Source organism: Colletotrichum paranaense, assembly GCF_030867605.1.
Source record: "Colletotrichum paranaense strain IMI 384185 chromosome Unknown Scaffold_4.1, whole genome shotgun sequence".
Classification (NCBI taxonomy): Eukaryota; Fungi; Ascomycota; class Sordariomycetes; order Glomerellales; family Glomerellaceae; genus Colletotrichum; species Colletotrichum paranaense.
This window is the reverse complement of record NW_026848962.1, coordinates 137,451-164,182: the sequence shown is the minus strand read 5'-3', so window position 1 is coordinate 164,182 and position 26,732 is coordinate 137,451. Positions and strand designations below refer to the sequence as shown.

Sequence of the window (26,732 nt, the reverse complement as noted above, 5' to 3'; positions counted from 1 at the left end):
TCGAGGTCACAGGCACAAGTTGCAGGCGTTACATGCAGGTAGGCAATGCCGACTGCATCAGAGGCCGCGCACATACCTTACCATGCTCGTTCTTCTCGCGAACAAAGAGGCGCGGACGTATTTGCCAGCTTTCGGAGCAAGTAACAGACGCTGCACTGCTTGAAACCCGAGGAGCTGTTGCATACTTGCAAGATTACCGGAGAGGACTCCCAAAGGTCCCCCAAAGCCACGACCACCATACCTCCATCACTTGCCTTGGACTTTACACTAGTTTTTGGTGCGCAGCGGCCTCGGGTTTGTCGCAGGGAGCACCCGTCCTCTCATGCCACTTACGACAGCGCTAGCACAAGTCTCTAGGCGCACTAGACAGCCTGCCTGGCCACTCGTCTTACTTTTTCTCGGTGCCCAGCCAATGTGAGAATGAGCAACTGGAAAATTGGACGACCGAAAGAAGGGCACACTCTTTTCGGTCAGACGTTGAGAAGAGAGGGGGGCTTTACGGCATGTCCAAATGACTCTTTTGCCAGTACGGTAGCTTGTGTTGTGTAGATGGGCTACCTTTCGGATGAGAAAAAAGGGTCCCATTTTGTTCAAGAACAAGTTTCAAAAGTATTTGTTCACGGTACTTTTGCGGGCGAGGTACTTTCGCATGCCCGTATGGAACATGCCTTGCCTTAGCATTTCTTTCCCTGAGGTGGTTCCCGCACCCTCCGTTTCTGCTGCCGCTGCCGCTCCAAATGCTGCATCTTTGGGAGCAACGCTGAGTCGTCGACATGTCGCATCCATGTCTTCGGACAGCCCAACCCTGTTCTGCCCTGCCCACTCCAGGCCTAAGGTGGCTGTATCTGGCTGGCTTCTCTGCCTGAAGTGACCTCCCCGTCCCTGCCGTCTCTTTCCTTCCATGCCTGATTGCCTTTGCCCTCCCGTCTTGCTGGACCCTTGCCCATCCGCTTTCTTTTAGCTAGCCCTGGCGCCCCCCCCCCTGTCTTCGCTCATCATCTCTTCCCCTCCTTCATTTCTTCCCGGGGCTTGTTGTCCTTCATCTTTCTAACTTTAACAACTCATAGACATTTCAGCGTCTTCATCGAAAGTTCTTCAACCATACTTCAGTCTCGCCAGTTGAACCATCATCTCTGGCGGCATACTCGAGCCAAACCCTATTACTGTGTCACTTCACTCATACGACTTACACCACCCCGCTTCAAATCGAAACCTACCCACCGAGCCTGCTTGGCTCTTACGCCCACTCTCGTCAGCCGACATGAGTTACTACGAAGAGCCTCAGCGCACTCGTCGCTACGTGCGCGAGGAGCGTCGTGAGGAGAGAATTGATCCCCGTTATGCCGACGAAGGCTATCTTAAAGTTCACCAAACCCGCGAGATCATTCCTCGTGCCCGAGAGAACAGCGAGCTCTCTATTGAAGAAGTCCGCCGAGACTTCCCCCCTCCCGGCTATAGAGATTCCCGGAGAACTCGGTCAGCAGAACCCGGCTACTACGACGACCCCCGCTATGACGACCGGGACCGATACTACGATCGCGAGTATGATCGTCGCAGCCGGAAAGCTGGCAGCCTCGTCTACGCCGAAGAGGAGAGGTCTCGTAAGCGCGTTATCAACCAACAAGAAAAGATTCTGGCTGCTGTTGCCGGTGCGGCCTTAGCCTTTGGCGGCAAGGAGCTTTACGATAGAAAGGAAGCCAAGGAACACCGCGGCGAAATCGAGAGAAACTACCTGACTTCGGCGGCATTGGGAGCAGCTGGAGCTCTTGCCGGCTACCAGGGCGCAGAGTACTACGGCAAGCGCAAGGAAAAGGAGGAGGACAAGTCCACCTATGTCATGCATCGCGGCCGTGACGGTCGAGTCACCGAATACTACTCCGACGAGGAGGGAGACAGGGAGAAAAAGGGTCACAAGTCTTTCTTGGAGAACGCTCTCGCAGCCTCTGGTCTGGGAGTTGCTGTCAAAGCTCTCACAGGCGCCAGTGGTGGCGACGACCGGCGTAGCGACACTAGAAGCCGACGAGGCAGCCCTGACTCGAGATCTTCTCGGTCCAAGTCTCGAGGACCCGGAAATGAAGCCGCCAGCAAGATGCAGAAGGCTGCCATGGCTTCTCTCATTGCCGGAGCCACTGAGGCTTTCCGTGTTGCGAAGGAGCCCGGCGGCTGGAAGGGCGAGAAGACAAAGCGCATCATCACTGCTGCCGCTGGTGCGGCTACCATCGACGCTGCACAAGGCGGCGAGAAACAGAGCAAGTTGGGCCTGGCCGAATCCGTCATCGGTGGTCTGGTGGGTAACCGGGTCATCAACGGATCCAAGCGCAACATCGAGGAGGACCGCCGAACCGGACGAAGCCGATCGAGGTCGCGCGCTCGCTCTGACGGCGGAGGCGGCGGACCGGGCTTGGCTGCTCTGGCAACTGCCGGTCTAGGTGCCTTTGGCGCAAAGAAGGCTATCGAGAACGTGCGGTCCCGGAGCCGTGGCCGCAGCGCCGACTCTTATGACAGCCGTGCCTCTAGCCGCGATGGTCGCGACAAACCCCGCCAACGCAGCAGAAGCCGCAGTGTTGTCGACTCTGCACGGAAGCGACTCGCCAAGATTGGCATTGGCAGCAACCCGGAGGAAAAGGAGAGAGAGAAGTATGGCCGAGATGATTACTACGATGACGACCGTAGCTCTCGACGCGGCGGCATGACCCGGAGATACTCTGATGAATACGACGACTACGACAGGGGATCCGCACGTGGTGGACGCGACGCATACGACGATGACAGATCGTCATACACGAGCCGGCGCCGAGACCGATCTCGCCGCAGGGGAGGAAAGTCGGACACCAGTTCCGAATCTGATCTTGGAGACTCGGATGATGATGCGAAGCGCGCAAGGAAAATGAGAGGTAAGCAAGTCATTACAACCGGCCTAGCGGCCGTTGCCACCATTCACGCGGCACATGGGGTCTATCAAAGTATGGAGAAACGCAATTCAAGGCAGAAGGCTGTGAAGGAAGGGCGGCTCAGCCCAGAGGAGGCGAAAAAGCTCAAAACCAAGGCTCTCGTGCAAGACGCCGCCTCTGTTGGAATCGCTGCCCTCGGTATCAAGGGTGCCTGGTCTGAGCTTAAGGAAGCCAAAGAGATGACGCACGAATGCAAGGAATTCCAACACGAGAAGGAAATCCGACACCAGAAACGACTTGAGCGGCAGAAGAGGCTCACCGACGGCCATGGTGGTCGACGGAGTAGGGCTGACGACTGGTCTCATGCTGGTTCTCCACGAGGAGAGCGGTATGACTATGGTTCAACTTACTACGACGATAACCCGTACTCTTCCGGGCACCTGCCTGCACCTCCTGTTGGTTATGACGACAGGAGATACAGAGACTGAGAAGTCCGGGAGAGGGCACTTCAGTCCTGAACGGTGGGGTGTTTCGTCCTTGTTGGTACTCATCGGATTCCTCAAGACAACGTCCTCGCCCGCACGGGCTGTTAGTCTCACTCTGCCCTCAACCCCTCGGTTCCTTTTACGACCTATAATGCCTGTACAAGACACTACGACGCTACGACATTTTTCTACAAGTCATCTTTCAGCCACATTTATATCTGTTTTCAAACAAAACTGGGAAAGATTTTGGAAGACTAAGGGGATGTGGAGTGGCGCTTCACACGTTTCACAACGACCCTCGACGGGCGCCACCTTGCATTGCGTTTACTCAGATAGATGGATTCCCTTTTCCCCTTTTGTTGCCAATCTACACGCAATCTTCTCTTGTACATGAACCATAACTGATTCTAATTGGATTGTGACAGACCGGGACCAACGCCGCCGTTACTAATCGGCCTGCACCGCCGTCAAGAAGAACCAGATGCATCGTCACTGGTTGAGCTGTTGTCTTCGGCCCCTGCGGATGACAGTAGTACCAAATGGAGGGCATCGCAGCCTGCAGCTCAGACAAAATGGGCAAACGATGGAGCCGAGATCGAGGCTGATCGGCAGGGTCTGATTGGAACCAAATGTTTTTGTTCGAGTTAAGCAATGAAGTGGGAGAGACAGAGAGAGGTCTGGCCACCACATGGCCCCGGGCTCGTAGTGGTTGAAGCAGCCAAGCGGAACCCGATGAGAAGGGACCCCTGTTCCTGAGACAGACCGGACATTTTTCGCTAGCGCGGGAACGGACAAGCGGCGGTGAGAGAAGGCGGCTACCAGTTGAAAAGATTGGGGAATAGACGGGAAGGGAGGGGTGGCATATGCGGGATGATGATATGCGACGGAAAAGACGGCTACGTGGGTTTTAGTACTCGGGCCAGAGCACAAGATCATCATCGTCGAGTTACCGCGATGCACTCGCTGCCCCTCCCTATCCCCCAACAACCACTCATCACACGATATTTTCTGGTCTCTTGGCTTCACAGTTTCCTACTTAGATAGGAGGATGGGCATTTTGTTTTCATGATACTTGGCTGGATATGTAGTTCCCGATATTATGAGTATGAGATATGATAACCGTTGCGACCTGACTTCTTCTCCCGATTCCCTTCTCTTGACTATGGCTGGGTACCCTTTGGTGACTGAGAACTGACGCTTTGTGTGACTATGTGATACGCAACAGAAGACCCCCCGGCAAGAGCGGTCGGGTCCGAAACAGCCCATACCTCTCCCCTCCTTACCATGTCACCGGCAGTGCCCAGAGCCAAGAGCTGCAGCCACCCCGCGAGTAATCGACTCAGTGAGTACATATCTTGGGCTGCTTCCTCTTCGGTTTCCTCTACCATACCTCCATACCTACCTATCGGAATAGCGAGGCAGATGTGAATAAAGATGTTCTAGACTGTTCCTCCGACGCTCCCCCCACTCTCTCAACCCATCATTATCAAGTCTGCTGATTTTCTGACAACAGCTCTGCCAACTTTTTTTTAATTGCTCTTTTGGGCCGTTCTGATCTGCCATTTCTGCCTCGGTCTCGGTCAAGCTGGCACGTTGGAAACAGTGCATCATGCGGACAAGAGATGGGGTGTGGGGGGGACACATGGGCAGACGTCGGCACCGTCCGTCGGCTGATGTCCTGGCTGTTCTGTCGTTCAGCCTGTTCTAACTTCTTGGACTGGGGGAAAGAAAGGCAATGGTGATGGGAAATTCGATCCGATCCAGGCAGTGTGCCATGGTTAGCTTTCCTGCCCAGTCAATCAATGTCAGACTGCCGTGGGCGATAAAAAGTGACTCGTGCTCTACACTACCTTACCCTACACTCCCATTAGTACGGATAGCGTGCGTTGGTTGCTTGACGGCATCGAAAGATGTCGTGTGGTGTCGTGGGAAAGGATGGTGGCGGGGTGATAGGCGGCTGAGCAATCAATAGAAAATGACATCATTGTACATCCGCCGCATTTTTTTTTTTCTTGGATTCCCCTCCCCTCCCTCGCGCCTGCAGTCGCTATTGGTGAAGACATCGTCAGTCAGATGACTGGTCTGACATGTTCTATCCGCCCGCCATCCCGATGATGGGTAAGCCCCAAAGTCCAGTACCGTAGTCTGCTGAATTGCACCAACTACTAGATCATCTGTGTTTATTGGTCAGGAGCTCCTTGGGTTGCGTGCGAAACTTGTAAGTTATGTGTCTGGGGCAAGGAGTAGACCTGAAGTCTGAAGAAGCAGAAAAGAGAACGAAAGTCTTGACTCTCGCATGGAATAAGGTTCGCCGGCTCACCCATCCGGCGGGAGCTTCAGATGACTGGTTACCGGGGATGCCCATGGCGAGACAATAGAAATCTGGATAAGATGAGACACGGATGATTTGGTCCGAACTCTCTTTTTTGATGCTGGGTAGGGCATCTCAGAATTTGATGGAAGCTTTTGTTTTTGGGCACAATGGGGTTGCTAAAGAGCATAGAATTGTAAAAATAACAAAACATCGTCTTCTCTTCCGACGGATGAATTTTATGCCGCAGCATCTCCTCCCTGCTGCTTCCAGGCCTGCGCCATGGCCAACAGATTCGACAGGTTCTGCGTCTGCTTGTCGTCGGCGGGGAAGACGTAGTCGATGTACTCCTCGAAGCTGTCGTCCTCCAAGCGCCTTCTGCGCTTCGTCTTGCGCGGCATCAGCTTCTGCACATTCTCAATCTCGTCGTCCCCGCCGTGTATCCTCTCAAACGACAGCCACGCGTTGAGCAGCGTGACCGCCTCCTCCTTGAGCTCCTTGTCGCGCATGCTCTTATGCGCGCGCTCAAAGACCTTGCGTGCCCTCGTCTTGGCTTCCTTGCTGATCGGTGCCTCCTCTTCTGCCTCTTCCTCGTCCTCGGGTATGTTGAGCTCAAAGTGGGCGTAGCTGATCCATACCTTGACGTGATCCGTCTTCTCAAGGAGGCGCTCGTAAAGTTCTCTCGTGCGCTCGTACTCTTCCTCCTCTTCCTCGAAATCGATGTAGGCCTTCCATAGCAACTCGGGCATATCGAGAACCGGTTGGCTCACGGCCAGCTCGAAGATGGCCCGGGTCCGCTCCAAGTCGTCAAGGCCGCGCTCGAGCTCGGCGAACTTGATCCAAGTCTGGCAGTTGGAGGCGTTCCACTCAATGTGCTTCTCGTAGAGCGTCCGGCATCGCAAAAACTCAAAGAGCTTCAGTTCCAGCTCAATGTAACCCCTGAACAGCTTGTCCTTCGGGCACATGCCAATAGCCTGGCCCAGGGTCTTGCGAGCCGCCGTCAGCTCACCCTGCCGAATCTCGAATTGTGCCTTTAGCAGCCAGACCTTGGCAAAGGTGAATTTCTTGTGGGGTATCAGTTCCAGGCAAACCTTGTAGATTTGCCTTGCACGCTCCATGTCTTTTGCCTGCAACTCCTCAAAGATGGCGTAGTTGATCCAGAGGTAGATGTACCGTCTCCAGAATCTCTTCTCTTGCGCTGGTGGTACTTGTGATACTGCCCTCTCGTAGATGTCGCGGACTCTGTCGAGATCGCCAGCGGTTTCCTCCAGACGTGTGTAGTCGAACCATGTATCGTAGTTCTTCGGGTTCTCTTTGACTTGTGCTTCGTAGTAAACACGGCGCTTTGAAAGTACGACATCCTCGACGCCATCCTTGTCTCCGAACTGCTTCTCAAAGGTCGTATAAGCCTTGTGAAGTATCATTGATTTAGAGCGAGGAAGGCGATCCAGTGCGTACTTGAAGATCGCCCTGGCTCTTTCGTACTCCTTCAACTTCGCCTCGTATCGTGCATAGGCAATAAAGAGCTTCTCGTCCACAAATTCGTCGCCGAGGTCTTCGATCGCAGTACCAAATACGTCGCGTACCATGTCACTCGTGCCAAATTCCTCCTCGAATTTCGCCCACTTGATCCAGTTTCGAGGTTCCGGGTGGACGAGTGTGAATGCTCTGAAGATATCTCTGGCTCGGTCGAACTCATTGTATCTCTTTTCCAGCTTAATGTATGCGCTCCACGCAGCTTCATCGGGTTGCCATTGCATCCAACGATCAAATACTTGGCGGGTTCCTGGAACGTTGCCCAGCATCTCTTCCATGTACACATATTTGTACCAAAGTTTATCGACACGAGGTAATCGTGTGACGGCCCTGTCGAGAAGATTACGCGCATGGTTGATGTTTCGGCATTTCACTGGGAGAAAGTCAGCTGTTTGTCTTGTCACAGAGGGTTGGGGTTGGTTTCCATACTCTCCGACTCGATGTACCTGATCCATAACTTGATCTCGTTGGGGTGCACATCGAGCGCGCGCTCGAAGATTGATCTTGCGCGCGCAAATTCCTTTTGCTCCAGCTCCCAGTCCGCATATCGCATCCAGTTATTGAGGTTGACTCTATTGCGTCGAACATAGTCTTCGAACTCTCGTCGTTTCCGGCCCTGGAATTCGTGAAGTTCCTCTAGATCGGCGAACCGCTGAGTAGGTGCCTGTAGAGCGACCTCTTGTCGGTCAACAGCCTCTCGTAGAAGTTGCTCTGCAGAGATCTGAACAGGCGCAGCGGCCTTGTTCTTGACCTTCGGGGGTCCTCGTGACGCCTCCATGGTGTCGAGCAAAGTCGAAATCGATTAAACTCGGGGAAGCGCGTGAAGTCGCGTGTAATTGGGGTCGCTAAATGTGACGGTACAAAACTTCGGCTTTGTATGGGTACCGGCAGGTTGAATCGCGTCACCTTATTGCCCAATTGATGATATTCTGCACCAGTCGCAAACACCAACGATTCTCAGGCGACAGGCCCAAGGCTGAAGCGTTGGAAAAACGCAGCTCTTATCGGCACCAGCCACTCCGATAACGAGCTTCTGTGGCTTAGACCCACCCGTCGCGCCAAAACTTCCGTAGCCTCGCGAGGCTTCCGTATCTTTATATCCTCCCAATCTCACAACTTCGCCACGCCGTACTTCCTTCCTAGGCGACTTTACCATCCAACAGCCACTTCGGTAGCTGCGACTGGCGACATGGCGACTCTAGCAGATGAGCTGCTGAACGATTTCGAGGACTCTGGCTCGGAAGCAGAGGAGACTCAGCAAGACAATGATCCCCTAAGACTTGATCATGCGCCCGAGGCGAGCGGTCGCAAAGCATCGGGCAGCATGGATCTGGACGATGACCAGAGCGAACCTGAGGATCAAGATGAAGAAATGGGTGGGACACCCAAGGGTGCTGTTGATCCTGTCGAAGATGCAGAGGATACAAAGGCAAAGGTCGAGAAGATGCAGCTGGGTGGCGTCAACGATGTTCGCAGTGTCGCCAGTCTCATGTCAAGTTTGGAGCCAGTACTAGAGGTAAGTGACGCACCCGAAAGCACCACTTGCTTGATGGAAGCTGTGTTTACATCGTCTCTTGGGAGAACTAGCCCTAACATCGTCACTCGAACGCTACAGAAAATCGCACACTACCAGTCGCAACCGACCCCCACAGAACTGCTAGGCAACATCGAAGACCATCCCGAATACCACCTCCTGACACAATCGAACAGTCTGTCGACTCTCATAGACAGCGAGATCGTCTTGGTACACAAGTATATCAGGGACCACTACTCAATACGATTCCCAGAACTGGAGACGCTCATCACCAACCCACTGGAGTATGCGAAGGTCGTCGCGATCTTGGGCAATGGACCGCTTGATTCGGAGAATATCAAGAAGCTTCAGCACTCAACGGAAAATGTCCTTCAAGCTTCCCTGAAGTCCGTTCTTGACGGCCCATCCCTCATGATCGTAACAGTGGAGGCTACGACAACGAAGGGCAGAGACATGTCGCAAGAAGAACTGGAACGCGTATACAGAGCCTGTGAAATGGTCATTTCCCTCGACAAGGCGAAGAAGACCCTAACGGGCTATGTCCAGTCGCGCATGAATCTGTTCGCGCCGAATTTGACTGCTATGATCGGTTCTCTGACGGCTGCTCAACTGTTGAACGCCGCCGGTGGACTTACTGGTCTGTCGAAGACGCCCGCGTGCAACATTGCAGCGTGGGGTTCAAAGAAAGGTGCTGGTGCCGCGGGCTTGGCTACGAATATTGGCGTCAGACAGCAGGGTTTCCTCTACCATTCACCCATCATTCAAGGCATTCCCAACGATCTCAAGAGACAGGCCATGCGCATCGTATCAGCGAAGCTGCTACTCGCTGCCCGCGTCGACAGAATTCACTCCAGCGCCGATGGCTCGACGGGCGAGGATCTGAAAGAGCAGTGCCTCACAAGACTCGAGAAGCTCACGGAACCGCCTCCAAACAAGGGCCCCAGAGCTTTGCCGGTACCAGATGACAAGCCTTCCCGCAAGCGTGGTGGTAGAAGGGCAAGGAAGGCTAAGGAGGCTACGGCCATGACGGAATTGCGCAAAGCCCAGAATAGAATGGCCTTTGGCAAGGAGGAGCGTGAGGTCGGCTACGGCACAGGGGAGACCACGGTCGGCATGGGTATGATCGGTCAGGGTAACGACGGCAGAATTCGCAACCTCCAAGTCGATCAACGCACGAGGGCCAAGCTCGGCCAGAAGAACAAGGGCTGGGGCGGCGCAACGCCCATGGGAGGAGCGGCATCCTCGCTCAGGGGTTTTGGACAATCAGCAAACTCCAACATTGACCTACGCGGCAAGGGCCTGAGGACGTCAGGTGTTGGCACATCGCTGGGCGCGGGAGCGGGCACGGCATCCTCGCTGGCCTTCACGCCTGTACAGGGTCTGGAGCTCGTCGACCCCAAGGTCCAGGCTGAACTCAGTCGCAAGCGAAAGGCGGAGGAGGACCGGTGGTTCAAGGGTGGCACTTTCACCCAGGTTGCGGGCTCGTCCAATGATGGCTTCAAAAAGCCAGACTTGCCTCCCAGTAAGAGGGTTGATACCGGCGCCGGCAAGATGGGACCTCCACCTCCGAGGAGCGGCTGAGTGAGCCCGCCTAATCTAGCCGATGTGATTGTGGCAAGAGAGGAGGATGTTAATGGACTAAGCAAGGATTCAAGAGTTTGGGAGAAGAAAGTCTACAAAGCATATCTCTTACCCGAAAAGCTAGCCCCGGCAGACGAAAGGGAAAATGAGGGGGGAGGGTGGGTTGTTTCCAGGTTGTCAAACGGGTTCCGCGGCTGAGCAAAGACGAAGCGAGTGATCACTCGGCCGGCGGGAAACGGCGTGCGGCGTTTTGGGGATGGTTTTCCATTATTCGAGTCATCGAATCAGTATCAGTATCAGTAGCAGCATACCATTTAGGCATTCTAGGGCGGGAAATGGAAATCAGACGAATTCTTTTTTTCCCCGTTGCTCAACTCTGGGATCCCGTTCTTCTGTCCATGTCCGAGGGGGAAAAGGAGGGGCCAAAGACGTACTAGGTGTATGTTTGTCCGTTTCCTCACTACAAAGCAAAGCCCACGATTGCCGGCGCATTGCCGTTTCTACGTCTTGTCGGCAGTTCTTCATCTCGGCTCCTCCATGTGTGCTTGTGCGCTCGCGTGTGTTATGTGAAGAAGAAAACTTTGAGACGATTGGAACAAGATGTAGATTGGAAATCGCATGTCATGTGTGTAATAGCCCAACGGCCATGTCGATCAAACGTCTTTTTTTGGTCCTAATTCTTCTCTCTCTCTCTCTAGAAGGTGTCCGTAAGCTTCCCGTCGTCTCCCCGTGTGCTATATCCCCTTTACCAAAACGCCAACGTTTTGTTCCTTTTTTCGAGGTAGTAGCTCTTCTCCATCTTTACCTTCCCGTCGCAAAAAAAAGCATGGTTTCGTAGAAACGTCTTTGCGGTTCATGCCAAAAGAAATCTGAAAATTTCTGTTTCTTGGCTCCTTTGAAACAACGTTTGCTTTGGGGGCCTCACCATCCGCCCAATCTTCACGACCCTTTGGTTCGAGGGTGAACGAACGGTCGATCGTCATCCGTGCCTTGAAAAGTTGAAAGGTAACAAACGTGCTTGGGCAGCGTGGAGGCGTGGCAGCGTTTGTTGGGCGAGCAACGCATCGCAACGCATCGCAACGCAAAGACTTTGGGTACTTAAAAAAAATTAAACGCTCGTCCCTTTCTTCGAGAACCACGCAGAAGTGCAGATATTGGGAGGGATGGAAACAGTTAGGTACGAAAAATGGAGAAATAATGAGAAAAAGAACACGAGGGGGAAAACCGTCGGCAGGTCGAGAGTCTAATTAGACAAGAGGAGGGCCGTGATGGCCTTCTTTTGCCCTTTTGGCCATGCCTGATGGGGTCTGGGCTCACCCAAGGGAAGAACGTTTCCTCTGTGCACACACACAATGTCGTCTTTCCACACGTCTTGATGTTGGGCTCATCCTCGTCACCCACCTATCAAGAACACGCCGCCTTCTGCCGCGCGAGATCTCTGAGAAACTAGACTTTTCTCCCAAGGTTCAGCCATTGTTCGGTAGGTTCTGCATTGAAGAGCTCGCTTACCCTCTTTCTTTATCTCGAAGCTCCCCGACTGTACCCCCCCACCGTTTGCGCGAAAGCTCTAATTTGGAGTAGGGCCGCGACAGGCTCGAACGGGGCCACGAGGCGACGATGCCCATAAGATTGAGAACAGACGGGATGCATCCTTAAGGGAACAAGGAAAGTTCTTTAGGGACTATCATACACAGGATGAAGCCCGCCCAGCATCTGTGCCCATACCTACCTACACTGTCGAGAGGTAGGGCCACCAGCTCACGCGACCACGCCGCGCAAATATTGAACGCCCGAACCTGTCGCCGTTGCGAGGCTTTCCAGACTTCGACTGGACCAGGATTTTCCGGGGTATCCCGCTATGAAACGCTGGTGATGGAACCTCGAGCCTATGCTTTTCTCTGCCCTCACGTCCCCCAAATATGGCGTGAGTTCGTTGTATGTGTATAGTTTTTTCTGTGTCTCTTTGGCTTTCTCTTGTTCAAGGTTCTATACTGGACCCCGAGGATCTCGGAGTCGATTCCGACGGGCGAACAGTGATCACGCCAGGCACAGATCGACAGTTGACGATAGAGTTCGAAGCAACGTTGACACGAGCATTGCTTGACAAAAGCTCTGTGGGTTTGTACTCGTACGTTCCCGAAAATTACGCATTCTTTCGGCATGCCAATTATTGTCCTCTTCTCGGGAAGTCGACCATATTCTTCTACCAAGCCCGTAGGTAGTTGTCATTGTTCTGAGCTCATTGGCGCAATGGGTGCAGATCTCAATTGGGGGGGGGGGGGGGGTTGCAAACTTGCGCTGGGCTTACCTAGCAATGCGCCATTCGTGCCTGGAATAATGGGCACATGTTTCGTTTCGCAGTGGCCCCCGTTGGCCCAGCAAAAGTAACAAAAGTCCGGAAAGCACCTTACTGTATCCGTACGGAGTACACCATAGGGCCCGTCGGGAATATCGTCCGCGGCCGAAAGACAAGCGGGGCCGGTAACGCATGCCCTCGGCCACAATGACGTACCGCTTACCATGACACGAGGGTTGCCAAAGCCGGAGTTAGGTCCCTTGAAAATCTATAGGTTAGGTATTACCCTTAGTATGAGTGGGGAGTCAGAATGCAAGCTGCAGCCTGCACTGCGCAGTCCGCACCGTAAACCATGATCGATAGAGGTACAGAGGGAGGGGGCGCTGCCTCACATGGACAGAGTCCCCGCCCCGGTGAGCTTTGCGAGGTCCCTGGAGTTTTTCTGTATCTGTCTCCGTACCCGCATCGTTCGCAAGGGTCTGAGGGAAGGGGAGGGGTTAGAGCGGACAAGAGAGCAGAAGAGGGGGAAAAGGGACCAAAGCCCTTCACCCTCGTATGTTTGGAAGACCCATCAGAAAAAAAGTAGACAGGCATCCTGTTGGTAATCTCTTGCCGACTGTGGCTTGTCTCATCACTTTCTCTGGCAACATGGACGTCTTCTCTTGCATCAACACATCAGCATGGACCCGAAATCCCATGGTCTGGCAGTTCGCTTTGATGGCACCTCCGAAATTTGACTTTGTGGCTGCAGCTGGACCCCATGTTAAGAGGACGGTCCAGAACTTCAGGGACCAGAGGATCGTCCTGATAAACGCAGGGAAACCCCCAGTAGCAGACGACTTGTTCCCCAGAAGACCTCAGGCAACAAGGGACTAAGTGCACGAAGAAACAGGCCTGACAGTACGTACCGAAGATACATAACCTTACGAGGTACGGATAAGTACCTTTACCCACCTTAGGTCGTGACCTATCAGGGTTAGCAATTTCATTCCCCCGATAAAAGAAAGGAAAAATTGCCAGACAGCATTCCGTTGGTTGACAGTCCGAGGGTCCGTTATCGTTGATCTCGTGTCTTTCCAACCGCTCGGAGGCTTCTCTGTGTGAAATCAGGACCCAGGAGCACCCCGTCTTTGCTTGACAGCTTGGCGGGCCAATATTCCGAGTTCAGAAATTTTGTCGTTCAAGCTGACGCCAGTTGAATTCGACTTGAGCCTCGAGGGGAAAAGGACGATTAAAGAAAGAAACCGAAAGACAGGCCACTCGCAAGGGCCCACCTGCCAATGCCCCGTCTTCGGGGAAGACGTAGGGATGAAACCCCAATGACGTGAGGGTGATGTTGGATTATATTGGTCCCCAGCCGGACTGCGGGGAGGCACCCTTCTTCCCCGACCAACTGGACCCGGCTGCGGCGTTCGAGGACGGCGCTACAACGCCAGCTGGTTGGATGGGTGCAAGACAAGGTGGAGAAACAAGTACACTCGAAACGCAGGCAGAAAACGGAGCGATACGTGCATTTACTGAATTGAAGCCGGCCCGGAGACTGAGAGCACGCTTTGTTGGAGGTCCCTAAAAAGAACAGCGTTTTCAGGATAAGTCGAAACAGGACGCTGGATCGTGGACTGCGATCTTGTTGGAGGAAGAGAAGGATGAGGCATATTCGACCACTGAAGCGGCAACGAAGGCGAAGAGACGAGCAGACAATCATTGTGTACAACGTGTCAGCCAGCACCTGCATTCAGTCAATACTCAATGCGAGTTACACCGGGACACCGCGCACCCGTGATCGTAGGGGTTGCGCGTAAGGAGGCAAAGAACCTGTTTCTTTCTGCGCCCATGCTATGAGTTGGAATTCGGACATCTGTCTGTATATGCTTAACCCAAATGAAAGTTAACTGTCAGGGTGCAGGCATAAGCGCGCAGGGCAAGCCTGATACGGTTCTTCTGTCACTCTCTGTCAGTCTGCTTGGTCTGTCAGCAAGGCACACAGCCAGGTCCGGATAGCTGTCTAGATGCATAAAATACATGGAGCTACCTTACCTTAGGTAATGAAGCTCCATCCCGCGGTGGGGAGAGGTGTCTCTTTCACAGTTTGCCGGTGGAGTGGAATAGGATTGTGGACTCGTCTAGGCCTTGCCAAGGGGCACCCGATGTATCCGCCCGGCACCACGGCGTGGTTGAAACCAGGATAGGGTAGCTGCGCCAGGTGCGTTGGAAGGCTACAATCTACCATGTCCCTGTGGTATTTCTGGCACGAGTGGAGCTGTCGCGACTGCGCGAAAGAGAGATGGCGAGGGGCGGCAAGAGAGTTTTCGTCTTCGGGGATCAGATGTCTTGCGAGAAACCTATGTATCCGTACCTACGTCACTCTGGCGGTTGAAGGACGACAAAGGACCCGCCGAGAGTGATGGGTATGGAGTAGGTATGGAGCACGGAGTCGTGGGAGTATGGACCTGAGAGCTGCTCAGTAACCATATTTTGATCTTCAGCAATGGGCGTTGATGTCGGCGACCGTGCTGGGTCGAGAAATGAATGAACCAATACAGCGAGGTAAAACATATCAGCCGTCGTTTCTTCGCGCCTCATATCCAATTGGTGCCGAAGGAAGCGTTGCCCTGTGTACGCCTCAATACTCCAGCTCTCGAGATGATTGTCTGCAGCGAATATGCGCATATTCATGTCTTGTCGTCGCAGAGTGACCGGCCTGAAAGTGCGTGCTGTGTATTGTATTCGCATGCATTAAATGGTGCAAAAGCAGAGGCACACCGTACCGGAGCAGGCACTCCGGAACGTGTGTGCCTGTCAATCGGGATCGGTGATCGGTGATCAGTTGTGATCAGGCGGAATATTCTGCGGCTGGTGCGACGTTATCTTCAGGGTCTGAATGGTGCATTAGTTGGGTTGGGCTCCGTCAAGAGTAAGACTACTCGGTAACAGCGAGGGACCTTGGTTCGGTACCCTAGGGGTCGTGATCGTCGATCTAGTGTGTATACATAGAGCTGAGGATGGAGGTGGGGATAAGAGGGGAGACTCGAGAGTCAAGAGTGCGCGCGCGCACACCGCACACCGCACGTCGCACGCCTAGTGTCCACAGACGTTCTCCAAGGAATTGGACGGGAAAGTAAAACGGGGCGCAGGTTTGCGGGGCTGTCGGGTTGGACTTGCACCCTTAAAAACGCAATGTGCGAACTGCGCGAAGTATCCGTTCACGTAGAAAGAGTCGCAGTATCCGTATCCGTACTGGCCAAGGAGGTACCTCATGATTTTACTTACATGACATACCAAAGGTACCTGATGGGCTTATCTGGGTGCGCAGTACCTTAGGAACGCCCTCGAAGGACGCGACGGAATCCAGTCCGAACGGTACCTTGTTTGGATCACCGTTGGATTTCATCCGTACCTGATCCAATTGCAAGACAGAGCAATGATTCCCGACGGGGTAAGAGGATTGGAATAAAGACTGGAATTGTAATAGACTGGCAGAAGTGCACAAAGGAACGGGAACGAACCCTTCTTCAACTCCAACAAGACCATTCATAGCATTCGCAAGAGACTGAGGCAATAGAGGTGAGGAATAGAGGGGATGTCCACGCCAGTGAGTAAATAAGCAGGGCAGCGGCGGCGCATCGCATGATTGACGGCAAACGGACTGGTGTGGGTTCCGTGTCTGGAGTGGTTGAACGGCGCTGTCCGACGGAGCAGCTAAGACCCTGGAGATCGGAAAATACATACCAAATGATGCACCATGCCTACCTCAGCCATCGTCGATGAGGGACAAGTCACCACCACATGGGATTGTACGTACATGTGTGGCACCCTTGTTCGTTCTCCGGTGATTGCGCCACAGGGATGTGGAGCGTTGGAGAAGTGACGGGACGGGGGAAGCGAGGCAGACGAAGAAGGATGTGAGGAGAAGAGGAGCAGAATTGACTGGATAGTTGCATGTCCGGACTTACAAGAGGCTACCGTAGATAATTTAAAGGGGCACTTGACGAGGAGGACGGATACATGATAAGGTACGGAGCACCTCGCAAGCGGATATTAGGATCAGAGCCAAAATGGGGTAAGGAACCTCAAGGGCAGGAACTCTGGGGCACCATTCCGGATGTCGCAAAGCAGGGAAGAGGGGGACGCAGGACTACGTCTACAGCCACCCCCTTCTCACCCCAGCTGGGGCCCGAAGACGGGCGGTTGGGAGCAGGGGTTATCTAACAATGGCAGTTCGTCGAGGGGTCCAGCAAGCAACACAAGTTACAACACACCAACATCAATCAGGTGCAAGGAACCTTTGGTGGGGCCGCACCTGCCCGCTAGCCCGCCCAGCCCGTTTTGAGCACAATGGGGCCCATACGCTTTTTTAAACCCCGATTCACTGCCATTCTCGAGATCTCGAGGTTCACTGGTGAGAGCAGTCAGCCGTAGGACCCTTCAAACTCTGTGACGCCGCAAAGGAGAGGGATAAAAAAAAAACTTGCTTTGCCCAACCCGCCGACTCGTTCCTTGGAATGGCGAAGCATTAGCGCCGCCGCCTTTTGGAGCCACACGTCCCCGAAACCCCATCTCCTCCCATGGCAATCACGATCTGTTTGTTATATGGCGATTGCCATGGCATTACACTTGCAGTTGCAGACTTTGCTGGATCACTGAGACTGGCCAGTTCATCACCCCAACACCAGAATGCCCCTAGGGTCCTCCTCGTCCCTGATTTCTCGCCCTGCGTCGTGTGCCCTCGCCTCGCGTAGCCCCGATGCTCTGGGGCTTCCCCTCCGCGACTCCCAAACTTGTCACGTCGATTCCGTAGATGTCGTGTCTCGTTGTTGAAGCACTATGTAAGTTGGACTAGGAGTACCTTTGTAGCCGCGGCTCCAAGCTGCCTCACCGGTCGAGAGCTAGAAGCAACTCTGTGCGGTACGTATCTGATAGCCGTACATCCGTCCCCCCTCGTCTTAAGTAAGCAGTCTTGTCTTCTTTGGTGCTGGTGCCCAGGTTGCCCAACCTTACGGATACCTTAGTTCTAAACGGCAGGTGTGTATGGTCCACGTTCCATGAGTTCGTCAACCGGTGGTGCCATTCAGGGCATTACATAGTACACCTCTGCCCACAGCACGGTACCTGGCTGTAACTACTTACCTACCTACCTGGGCCTACCTACGTATCCGTACGGGAAGCCACCGTTCCCGTTTTCTGGAACGTGCACCGTACTGCTTACGAGGGTTTCGCCTGCCGATTGTCCAGCCATACAGATGTCGACCGGAGAAAACTCCGCTACTATGCTAACCCGCCAAAAACAGGACAGCTAAAGGCCGACGGTGCTTTTTGACATTGCGCACCATGTTTCTGACAAACGGCCAAATATCAACCATCATCACTCAAAGGTTGGCCGATGTATCAGCATACCTCGCTCAATTTGATTGATGGTGATTATCTCAGCGATCGTTCCACCTCTCATCTGTTACATTGCGGCAGGGTCACTTACTCGTGAACTCACAGATAAACATGGGCACCGTCTGCAGCGAGCCACTATCACACAGTCGCGAAAACGACCAGACCACCAGGCCTGGGTCTGGGCCCACGGGGACAGTGCTGTCACGTCACAGCAAAGAGGAGAAGGACTCAGGAAGCAGTGCCGGACTTCATTGAAGCAAAGATTGCCGTCTTTTCGCGTCTTCTGACATCACGGACAATGATCAACGAACACCTCTAAGCGAGCAGATGGTAGCGATGGAAATATTGGAGACTCGAGAAGATTTCGCAAACAATTCTCGAACATCGACGATTGCGAAAGCATGCACTTGTGAAAGAATGCCATACTATTGGACTCGGATTCAAGTTTTCAGCAAGTCAAAATAGAGGATCGGCCCCCCTGCCATGCGGAGATAAACCTAGGCATTCGAGTAGCTTTGCAAGGTTGAAAAGTCTTTGGCTTGAGATCTTGACAGACTATCTGGTGAGTGATGTGTCTTCTTTCCGCCACTCGGGTGATCATGAAGACCGTCATCTATCCATCCCTCGTGTGCTTGGCTTTTGAAGTTTCTTCCCAGACGGCGTAACGATGCATGACAGGCGACGGGAGAACCTTAAGGGGGTGCCTCGACGGCATTAAGACGGTGCTGCCAGAAACAACCAGGTGGACGGGAATCATTTACTACCAAAGCAGTAAGGCGCTTCAGGTCACCCTGGTCTAGCACCTAGTGATCCTCACCCGTCTGCCTAAACCTTGCTAGGCAGGCTGGCACAGCTGGGAAAGCAATTGCAAGTAAATGCGCTCGCCGCTGCTAATCCGTAAGTATAGAGCTGTTCGATACAATCGGAGCTGCGCGCCAATCATCGCCGATAGACGGGGATGCTTCGAGTTCCGCTTACCTCCCAAAATCGCATAGCTTGATTCCCCATCAGAGCCCAACCCCAACACTCCAGAATATTTCCTGACTTCAGTCTTTCGGTACTTCTCAAGTTGTCACGAGCCACAGAGAGAGATCTCGATCGTGGACGATTATTTCCCTTCTCAGCTTGGCAAGTGGACAAGCATAAGCAAGCTAGAAGACCCTTCGACGCCACATCACAACCCATTTCCCACTTGATCGGGAGGCTCATCCGTTCCATTAGCCCTTGCTGATAGGCTGCCTTTGACCCTTACGCCCTTTCTTACTTTTCTTTTCCGGCTTCCTTTCCCCATAGCCTGTACCGTTTCTGGCATAACTCTCTTCCCCTCGAGGTCAATCCCTGACTTACCAGAGCCCTCGAACCACTTTTGTCGACTCCTCTTGAGTCTTGTCGTCTCTCTGCACATTGGAATCCACGAGGGCTTGCTTCGTGCTGTACATGGTGCTAACATTCAAGGATATCGCTGCTGCTAAACCTGCTTGTCTTTCGGAAATACGCTCCCGGAACTCAGTTGAGCTCTTGCCGGCATCGTTAGTTGAGCCACACATCCGGGAGGGTTGGATTAGGACTTATTGCTCACAGCACGAGGCCAGGCCGCTGAGCGAAACCCCCAGCTCTACATGGTTGGCAACTAGCCTATGACCCGGGCTCGTATGTAAACTGGAGATTGTAAAGGGACTTCTGGAAGGGCTCTCCGGCCGATTTGATGACGGTTCAATTATCCAGAGATGCGGCAGCCGTTACAGCATCCTTGCCCATAGCCCCAGCGCAACAACTCGCCCAGTTTCCCTTTCGAGTACGCGAACCTTGACATTTGGATTGGGTTCAGATTCAGTGATTCGTCCGGAAGCCTAGTACCTACTTTGCGCTACGTGCCTCTCTCAGATGACCGCCGTTGCCATGCACAACAGTGCCCATGGTAGGTGTTCCTCTCTCTCTCGCGCGCGCGCCGAACCAATCGCATAGACGATGGTTGTCAAAGCATGGATAAAACGGCTTTAGACTTCTCTTCACCGTCAAAAAAAAGAAAAAGGTTGGGTTGCGGAAGGCTCGGGAAGCAACTGAGCTGACTTTTGGACACTTCAAAGCGCTTCATCTTTCTATCGGCAGCAGTAGGTACCACGGTCAATCTCTGTTCTCTGTTGAAACGAGACTCAACTTTTCTCTCGCAACCTAAGGACGAACGTTGCGAAACAAAAAAGAATTCGCGTGTCGCGTGGAGTTGGCTTGACGCCCGGTCGAGGGGGTTCAGCCTACATAGAGCTGGAAGTACATTGTTTCCCTGTCGTTCTGTTTCGGTACCTTTGGGCGGAATGCACACCTACAAGTACCGCAATGAGCTTGACATAGATATGACGACATTGGAAGGAGGAAATTTTCCCTCCCCAAAGGACGTACCGAGGGGGCCCTGCAGAGCTTGAGGTACATGGCGACTGCGTCGGACGAGGGGGGGGGAGGGGCGTGTGTGTCAACCGCCCCTTCTTTTCTGCCCTTGCTCGTACCTCACGCCAGCCAAGTTAGGGAAGCATCTTACTGCTGAAGCCGCGCGAAGTCAGGTACCCTCTCACCCCCAGGTAGGTTTTGGAGCATTGCCGTCCCAAGCTGTTGCTCTTCATTTACAAAGGCATGTTGTTAAACCACCATAGCTGGATATTCGACGATAATGAGGGCCCGCTTGACCGGCCATACGCGCAAGGTCCCAACTGACACCTCACAAGAGCAACGCCGACGACCCTTTCTCTTCTGAATCCTTGAGCAGGCCTTCGCTGTCTCCAACAGGCTACCCGCCTTGTTGGGTCGGAGCAGGAGTCTCTTCATAACACGGATCCGCAGCGAGTGAGCAGTCTACTGTTTGTGGACAACCTCGACCATCGAGAGCCTTGCTTCGACGCCGCCCCGGGCCCAAGCTTTGGGTAGTCAGGGTACGGAGTACGGTTAGTTAAGCTATAGTCAGGCTTGAAAAGAGGAGGCATCGTCTAGCAGCCTCAACGGACCACTGACGTCACCTTCGCGGGCCCTCGGTTCGCGCAGGGTCTCAAATTCCTCTTTCTTTCTTACTCTCCTCCTGGTCCGAGAAATACGGCCGAGTCAGGTGCGTCCACTTTTTCTTCGAGATCGCGATCTTCCTCAAGATTCCTGTGCGACAAGGCCCATTTGGCTATGAGGAATCGTGTGCTGGACGGATTTGGGAGCACACAACGACTCATGCTCACCCAGTGGTCAGCTGGGTTGACAGACATGTTGTCGCCAAAAGAGCAAACATTGGAAAGGACCCTGAAAATAGTGCTGATTTCAGGAGAGCCTATCTGAAGTGCGCCGGAAAAGGATACGTCGTCTTCAACTCCAATGTGAGAAGCTCCACCAGAGGGCAGTCATCTTGACCACCTGGACATTTTACACTGGTTCCATGGCCATGTGAACAGTAGCGATGTCCAGACGGCTCAGTCTGTAAAGTTGCGTGCAGTCTCAAGCGAAGAGCATTGGCGGAAAGAGAAGCACACGAGACCTCCCGATGGTGGTTTGACGCGCCGGAACTTCATCTCCTCAGACTACGGTCAACTCAGCTCGCAAGTTGATCGATCGTTGTTTAAAAGACGATATAGGGTTTCTTGCCGGCTCAGACAGGTGGAGATGTTGCCAAAAGGAGGAAATGACTGAATGCAAGTCCTGGTCCCTTGTCACCAAGCGAGGCCCGAAAGCAAGGAAGTTGGCACCGTAGGGCAAATGGCATGCGCAATCCCGATCGAAATCGACAGCACAACGGGCCCAGAACAGGATGGAACGACCAGGGAAAAGCCAGCAAGCCAGGCACACACGGTCACCAGCAGGCATATGGCCGGCCCAGGAACCGTCTTCTGTTGTCGGTCTGCGTCGCATGTGAGGCTAGAGCCTAGAGGTAGGAGAGGGGATAGACTGATCGATTGGGATCGGGGCTGGTTGAAAAAAAATAAAAATAAAAATACAAGACTGCTTCAGGTCATTAAATGGATAATAGAATGGGGATAAGCGACCAGGGGTGTACGATACACAGCAAATGAGAGGAGGGGCCTTGGAGTGCAAGAGAGAGAAAAAATTATGTGTAAAAGGCGGAAAACTTGGCTGCGCATCACCCACTCAGACCATGTCACTCGTTCGTAAACTGTCGGTCTCGGAAGCAGAAAACTCTTGGTCAATTTTGTCAGGAAGCCGAGAATGCAGGGTAGTTCGGCTCGAATGTCTATGAAGGCAAAATGACATGGACATCCAATAATGCTGTTATCACGACAGCCCCTACCGATACAGAAAGGTACGGGAAGTTGAGAGTTTAGAGATTACCATCGTGCGTCGAGTCCCCTCTCCCTCTCCCTCTTCCGCGGGAGCCTTTTTTTTTTTTTTTTTTTTTTTTTTTGAGAAGTACCTAGACAATAAGCCCCGGAAGAGGCCCCAGAGTGTGAGAGCGAAAACAGAGAAGGAGAGGGGAAAGGAGGAGAGTCCACACATACCCCACCCCGGGGTGCGTAGCCGCCCGCCGCGAAGACTCGGGGAGCTACCCTGCAGAGAGAATTGGAACTGGAACCGCTGAGCAAGGGGTGCTCGTAATAACGAAGAGAGAGAGGCACCTCTCCTGGAGTGAGTGAGAGTGAGAGTGGCCCTGATGAGGGGACTTGGGGGTCGCCAAGGGGGGGTGGTCTGAAGGGGGTGTCGCACACGGTGGCTACCTCACGACCGGACCTTCCACGCTGTGGCTCCGGCCTTTCCTTGCCAGGGTACGTACTTTCTCTTCGCACTCATTCTCGACCCCTGCCCGAATCAAGAAGGCTGTCAGGTACGTACAGGTGCGCCACTGCCTGCTGTCGTTGTCGCCGCTGGGGGGGGAAGACACATACTGACACCCTGACTTCAGTCTCCAGGCACATTGAGGTAAACCCAGGACCTACCTGCCTCACTGAGGTGAGGTACCTCTTTTTGCTGAGGTGCGTGAAGGTACCTCATCTCACTACAGAGAGGTCCGGTACCTCAACCCACGTACCTTTTGTGGCATCCCAGACAGCGACCACAAGGTGCCAAAGGTGCGCAATTCTCTTTCCCATGCCCCATGCTCATCTCTGGTCTACCCTATACCCAATTCTTTTCCCCTCTCCAAACACTCCCATACACTCCTCCACCCCATTCAGCTTTCTGCACACTCCTTCCCTTTCCCTCCATCCATGCCGACCGGCCCAGGTCCCCTCGTTGAGATACTTTGCTTCGGCCCACCCCCCTCTGCCCGCTGACCTCCCGAGCTTTCTACCTCCTCTCTGCCTCGATCCGCATCTCTCTCCTGGCTGGTATAATACTTCACTTGCGCCTCACCCTCCTGCGGCTTGATTAGCTGCACCACTACCTCTTACTCTCTCTTCACCAATTGCCCAGCCTCACCTCACATCAACTTTCCGGATCCTTTCCAAATACTACTTTATACAGGCCGACCATCCCAGGCACGACCACATCGTCAACAACCTCTCTACATTAATCACTAGTGGGACACAGTAGGGCCTCGTCGCCAAAAACAACACAGACTTGATACCTCTTTTATTCGATCAAAGAATACACAAAGGAACAATATTCCACCTCGAGTCAATCACAGCTCCTCAACCCGGATATATGTCCAATCTCTCCAAAATGCATGCCCGAGATGCTACCGGCCGCCAGGTCTCTCTCCTGAACGACGAGCCTATCGCCCAACCCGCCCACCAAAGAATGGACTTCCGCACAGTCAACCAGGTCATCTCACAACCCTTCCACCCGGCACCACGAAGCAACTCTTCCTCACCTCACACTCCTGAGCTCCTCCGCTCCGACTCTTACGACTCCAACGCGAGCAACGATCCTCTTTCGCCCATGACTCCTACCTCGTATGACCCTTCTAGAGTAGGCGCATTCCCTGGCCAACCCATGTACGACGACTACGACATGCCCGCAAAGCGCCCTGCGTACGCGAACAATAGCCGTGCAGCTTCGTATGAGGAGGACAGCTCAGCAACATCACCCTTGCCGGAACGCCCGGGCAAGAGATACCCTTGCCGCTACCGCGACAGCCACGGATGCGAGAAGACCTTCACCACTTCAGGTCATGCCTCTCGTCACTCCAAGATCCACACTGCCGAGAAGGCTGTTCAATGCACTTTCCACGGCTGCCAAAAGAAGTTCACCAGAGCGGACAACATGAAGCAGCATCTCGAGACTCACTACAAGGACAAGTCTCGCTCCTCCACCTCCGCGAAGGCTTCACGTCCCTCAATGGGCGGTCTATCAGCATCCGGACGCAGGTCCTCTTCATCATCCGTTAGGGCCGCTGCCGCCAGCAACCGTGCTTCCCGCGACCAGCCCATGTGGGAGGGCGAGTCTCCTTACGGATATCCTCCCGGCCAAGCTCCTCTCCCATCCCCCGCTGCTAGCGGCGCATGGGATCTTCGCGGCCTGCACATGCCGCTTGTAAGCCGCCCCAGCGCTGCAAGAACACCCAGCAGCGGCCTGGACGCGCTGGCTATGGCTGTCGCTTGCCAAGAAGGTGCATAGAGTTTTGTTGGGATCAGAACGATTGCATGTCTCTTCTATCTCTCCCTCTTGGGCAGTTTCAACACTTATACCCGGTGGACTCTTGCAGCGTGTCCTATATAATACCCCATCATTCTCTATTTCTTTCGGCCGTTCCTATGGCCAACGGTGTGGAGAACTTCGCACGGTGGCTCTCGATTGTGACGGGTGATTAACCCCTCGCATTGAGGAGTCTTTCCTCTCCCACGTTTCCTTCTTTTCTAGTTTTTAGTTGATTTTATGTTGTCATTCGGAGTGATAGAGGGTCGCAAAGCATACGAATGGCGTACCTGCACATACACGGAAGGGAAACAAGGCAACAAAAATGGCGCGGCGTTATATATCACGTTTTGTTTTTGAACCGCGGAGGTTTTCAACCCGGGGGGCGGATTTCTTCTCTACACGGCGTTGGTTTCTTCACGGTTTCGTACACATACCCGAATCCTCGATTCAATCAGTACCGAGGGGCAGACGCATCACTGCGATTGTTTGTTTTAAGATGAGGAAAAAGGCTATTCCTGGTTAGGAATGGGATACATATACACGAGGTTTCCCAGACAGGCTCTCTTTTTGGAAGAAAACTGGGATGATGAGGATGCTGGAAAGTTGGAGAGTGAGTTTTCATGGATGGGCGCGCGGATTCTAGATACCAGCTGCGCCCAAGACCGGGGGTGGACGATCTTTCTCATAGACCACTTACACACATGAGTGGATGGGAAGTTGGGAGTCCGTCCCAATGTCGATATCACTCCCACTGCCTGTCGTCTTGGTTTATAGCCGACGGCGAGGTCAAAAAAAAAAAAAAAGAAATACAAACACACGTTGAACAAGCATGTTCACTTCTGCCCTCTTCATTCGCTGTCTTTACGTGAGTAGAGTCACCAAAGTGGCTGGCTAACCCAACCATCACGATGTTCTTCGAAACATCACGAGAGAAGTTCCCAAGAAGGCATTTTTGTCTCACCATCGTGTCTCTGTGCCACGCAGCTGGTAAACGAGAAGGCAAAGAAAGACAAAAAAAAAACAAAACACATCAAAATTCCCACGATGCATTCCAACCCACCGCCTAGCTGTTTGAGCCTACACGGCATGGGCAAGACATACCAGAATCCGCGCGGCCCCCAAGCAAAATTCCCCCATTTTCCCACGCTGATGAGCCTTTGTGATCCCGATCAGACGGTTAAAGACAAATTCCAGAGGTTCGTTCAGTCCTGTCTTCCCGTGCGTGTCTCTCGTTCTCCATCCCAAGTCCGGCATAGGAGAGATGCCTATCTCAACGGAGTACAGGGATGTTTGTCTGGGAAGAGGAGGGGGGTGGCGGTTGGGGAGAAATTCTCTAGCATTGCATGTATGTGTTTTGAACTTCGACGTTCCTAGGTGTTCGGGGGCTGTCATGCCACGCCGCATTGCCCATCCCGTCGGATCCCAAGCAAGCAGCAGCAGCAGCAACGATTTGAAGATCTCGATCTACTGTTTTTCTTTTCTTTCTTACCTTTCTGTCCTTGCTTCTCCTCGCGATTTTTTTTTTTTTTTGGGTCCTTTGAAACATGGACAAGAACCACCACAGCAACTAACTCTACTTGACCTCCTCGGCCCGAACATGGCATCCAATGCGTACGGATATGTCTCTATTTTCGGGCAGCTTGCCCATCCCGAATTGCATGGCGGTTTTCGTATCGAAATCACTATATTGCGTTGAGCGCGTGCTTGGGGCACATTGCGCGTATTGTGTAGTTAAAAAGTGTACCGTATCGTGTGATTTCCCTTGAAAGCGTGATCCCGTTAAGGTCGATCTTTTGCGCCTGTAAAGCCGGAAAAAAACCACCACATGTCTCTATTTTCTGCCTCCTCTACCACCTCTTTACTTTTCCCCCTTCCGCTTTCTGTCTTCTACACACCCCGGAGACAAGGCACCGTCTACCTCAAGCCTGCATCTCCCGTTGGAATGGAACGAGGCGTGAATGGTAACCCGGATCGGTCCACCTGTTGTTGCCTGGGATATTGTGGACGCTGTCAAGTAAAACGACGCAGGCCACTTACCCGCTCGCCGCTGGAATGTAAGTTGGAACATCCCACGCTCGTTGGCCGGTATACGCTAGATCGCTGCGCAAACGGTTTCCTTCCCACGAGGTCTGCGGGGGTGTGCGGTGAGGCTAGGGCG

The 26,732-nt window shown here is 53.4% G+C and overlaps 7 protein-coding genes across 7 annotated transcripts; 5 read left to right on the top strand and 2 right to left on the bottom strand.

Moving 5' to 3' along the window:
- Positions 1-1,261: 1,261 nt before the first annotated feature.
- On the top strand, positions 1,262-3,379 carry CPAR01_05035 (uncharacterized protein; the record flags this gene model as incomplete). The annotated part of the gene is made up of 1 exon (XM_060489314.1): positions 1,262-3,379. The coding sequence occupies one exon, from the start codon at positions 1,262-1,264 to the stop codon at positions 3,377-3,379; it is 2,118 nt and encodes a 705-aa protein (XP_060350780.1).
- Positions 3,380-5,926: 2,547 nt separating this feature from the next.
- CPAR01_05034 (pre-mRNA-splicing factor CLF1) lies at positions 5,927-8,001 on the bottom strand (the record flags this gene model as incomplete). The annotated part of the gene is made up of 2 exons (XM_060489313.1): positions 5,927-7,596; positions 7,653-8,001. 2 exons carry the CDS (start codon positions 7,999-8,001, stop codon positions 5,927-5,929), a joined length of 2,019 nt encoding a protein of 672 aa, XP_060350779.1.
- A 411-nt stretch (positions 8,002-8,412) lies between these two features.
- On the top strand, positions 8,413-10,338 carry CPAR01_05033 (Prp31 C terminal domain-containing protein; the record flags this gene model as incomplete). Its single annotated transcript, XM_060489312.1, has 1 exon — positions 8,413-10,338. One exon carries the CDS (start codon positions 8,413-8,415, stop codon positions 10,336-10,338), a length of 1,926 nt encoding a protein of 641 aa, XP_060350778.1.
- A 1,904-nt stretch (positions 10,339-12,242) lies between these two features.
- Positions 12,243-13,332, bottom strand: CPAR01_05032 (uncharacterized protein; the record flags this gene model as incomplete). The annotated part of the gene is made up of 3 exons (XM_060489311.1): positions 12,243-12,541; positions 12,647-12,902; positions 13,270-13,332. 3 exons carry the CDS (start codon positions 13,330-13,332, stop codon positions 12,243-12,245), a joined length of 618 nt encoding a protein of 205 aa, XP_060350777.1.
- A 4,713-nt stretch (positions 13,333-18,045) lies between these two features.
- On the top strand, positions 18,046-18,303 carry CPAR01_05031 (uncharacterized protein; the record flags this gene model as incomplete). Its single annotated transcript, XM_060489310.1, has 1 exon — positions 18,046-18,303. The coding sequence occupies one exon, from the start codon at positions 18,046-18,048 to the stop codon at positions 18,301-18,303; it is 258 nt and encodes an 85-aa protein (XP_060350776.1).
- Positions 18,304-23,656: 5,353 nt separating this feature from the next.
- Positions 23,657-24,553, top strand: CPAR01_05030 (uncharacterized protein; the record flags this gene model as incomplete). Its single annotated transcript, XM_060489309.1, has 1 exon — positions 23,657-24,553. One exon carries the CDS (start codon positions 23,657-23,659, stop codon positions 24,551-24,553), a length of 897 nt encoding a protein of 298 aa, XP_060350775.1.
- Positions 24,554-24,852: 299 nt separating this feature from the next.
- CPAR01_05029 (uncharacterized protein) lies at positions 24,853-25,074 on the top strand (the record flags this gene model as incomplete). The annotated part of the gene is made up of 1 exon (XM_060489308.1): positions 24,853-25,074. The coding sequence occupies one exon, from the start codon at positions 24,853-24,855 to the stop codon at positions 25,072-25,074; it is 222 nt and encodes a 73-aa protein (XP_060350774.1).
- Between the last annotated feature and the right edge of the window lie 1,658 nt (positions 25,075-26,732).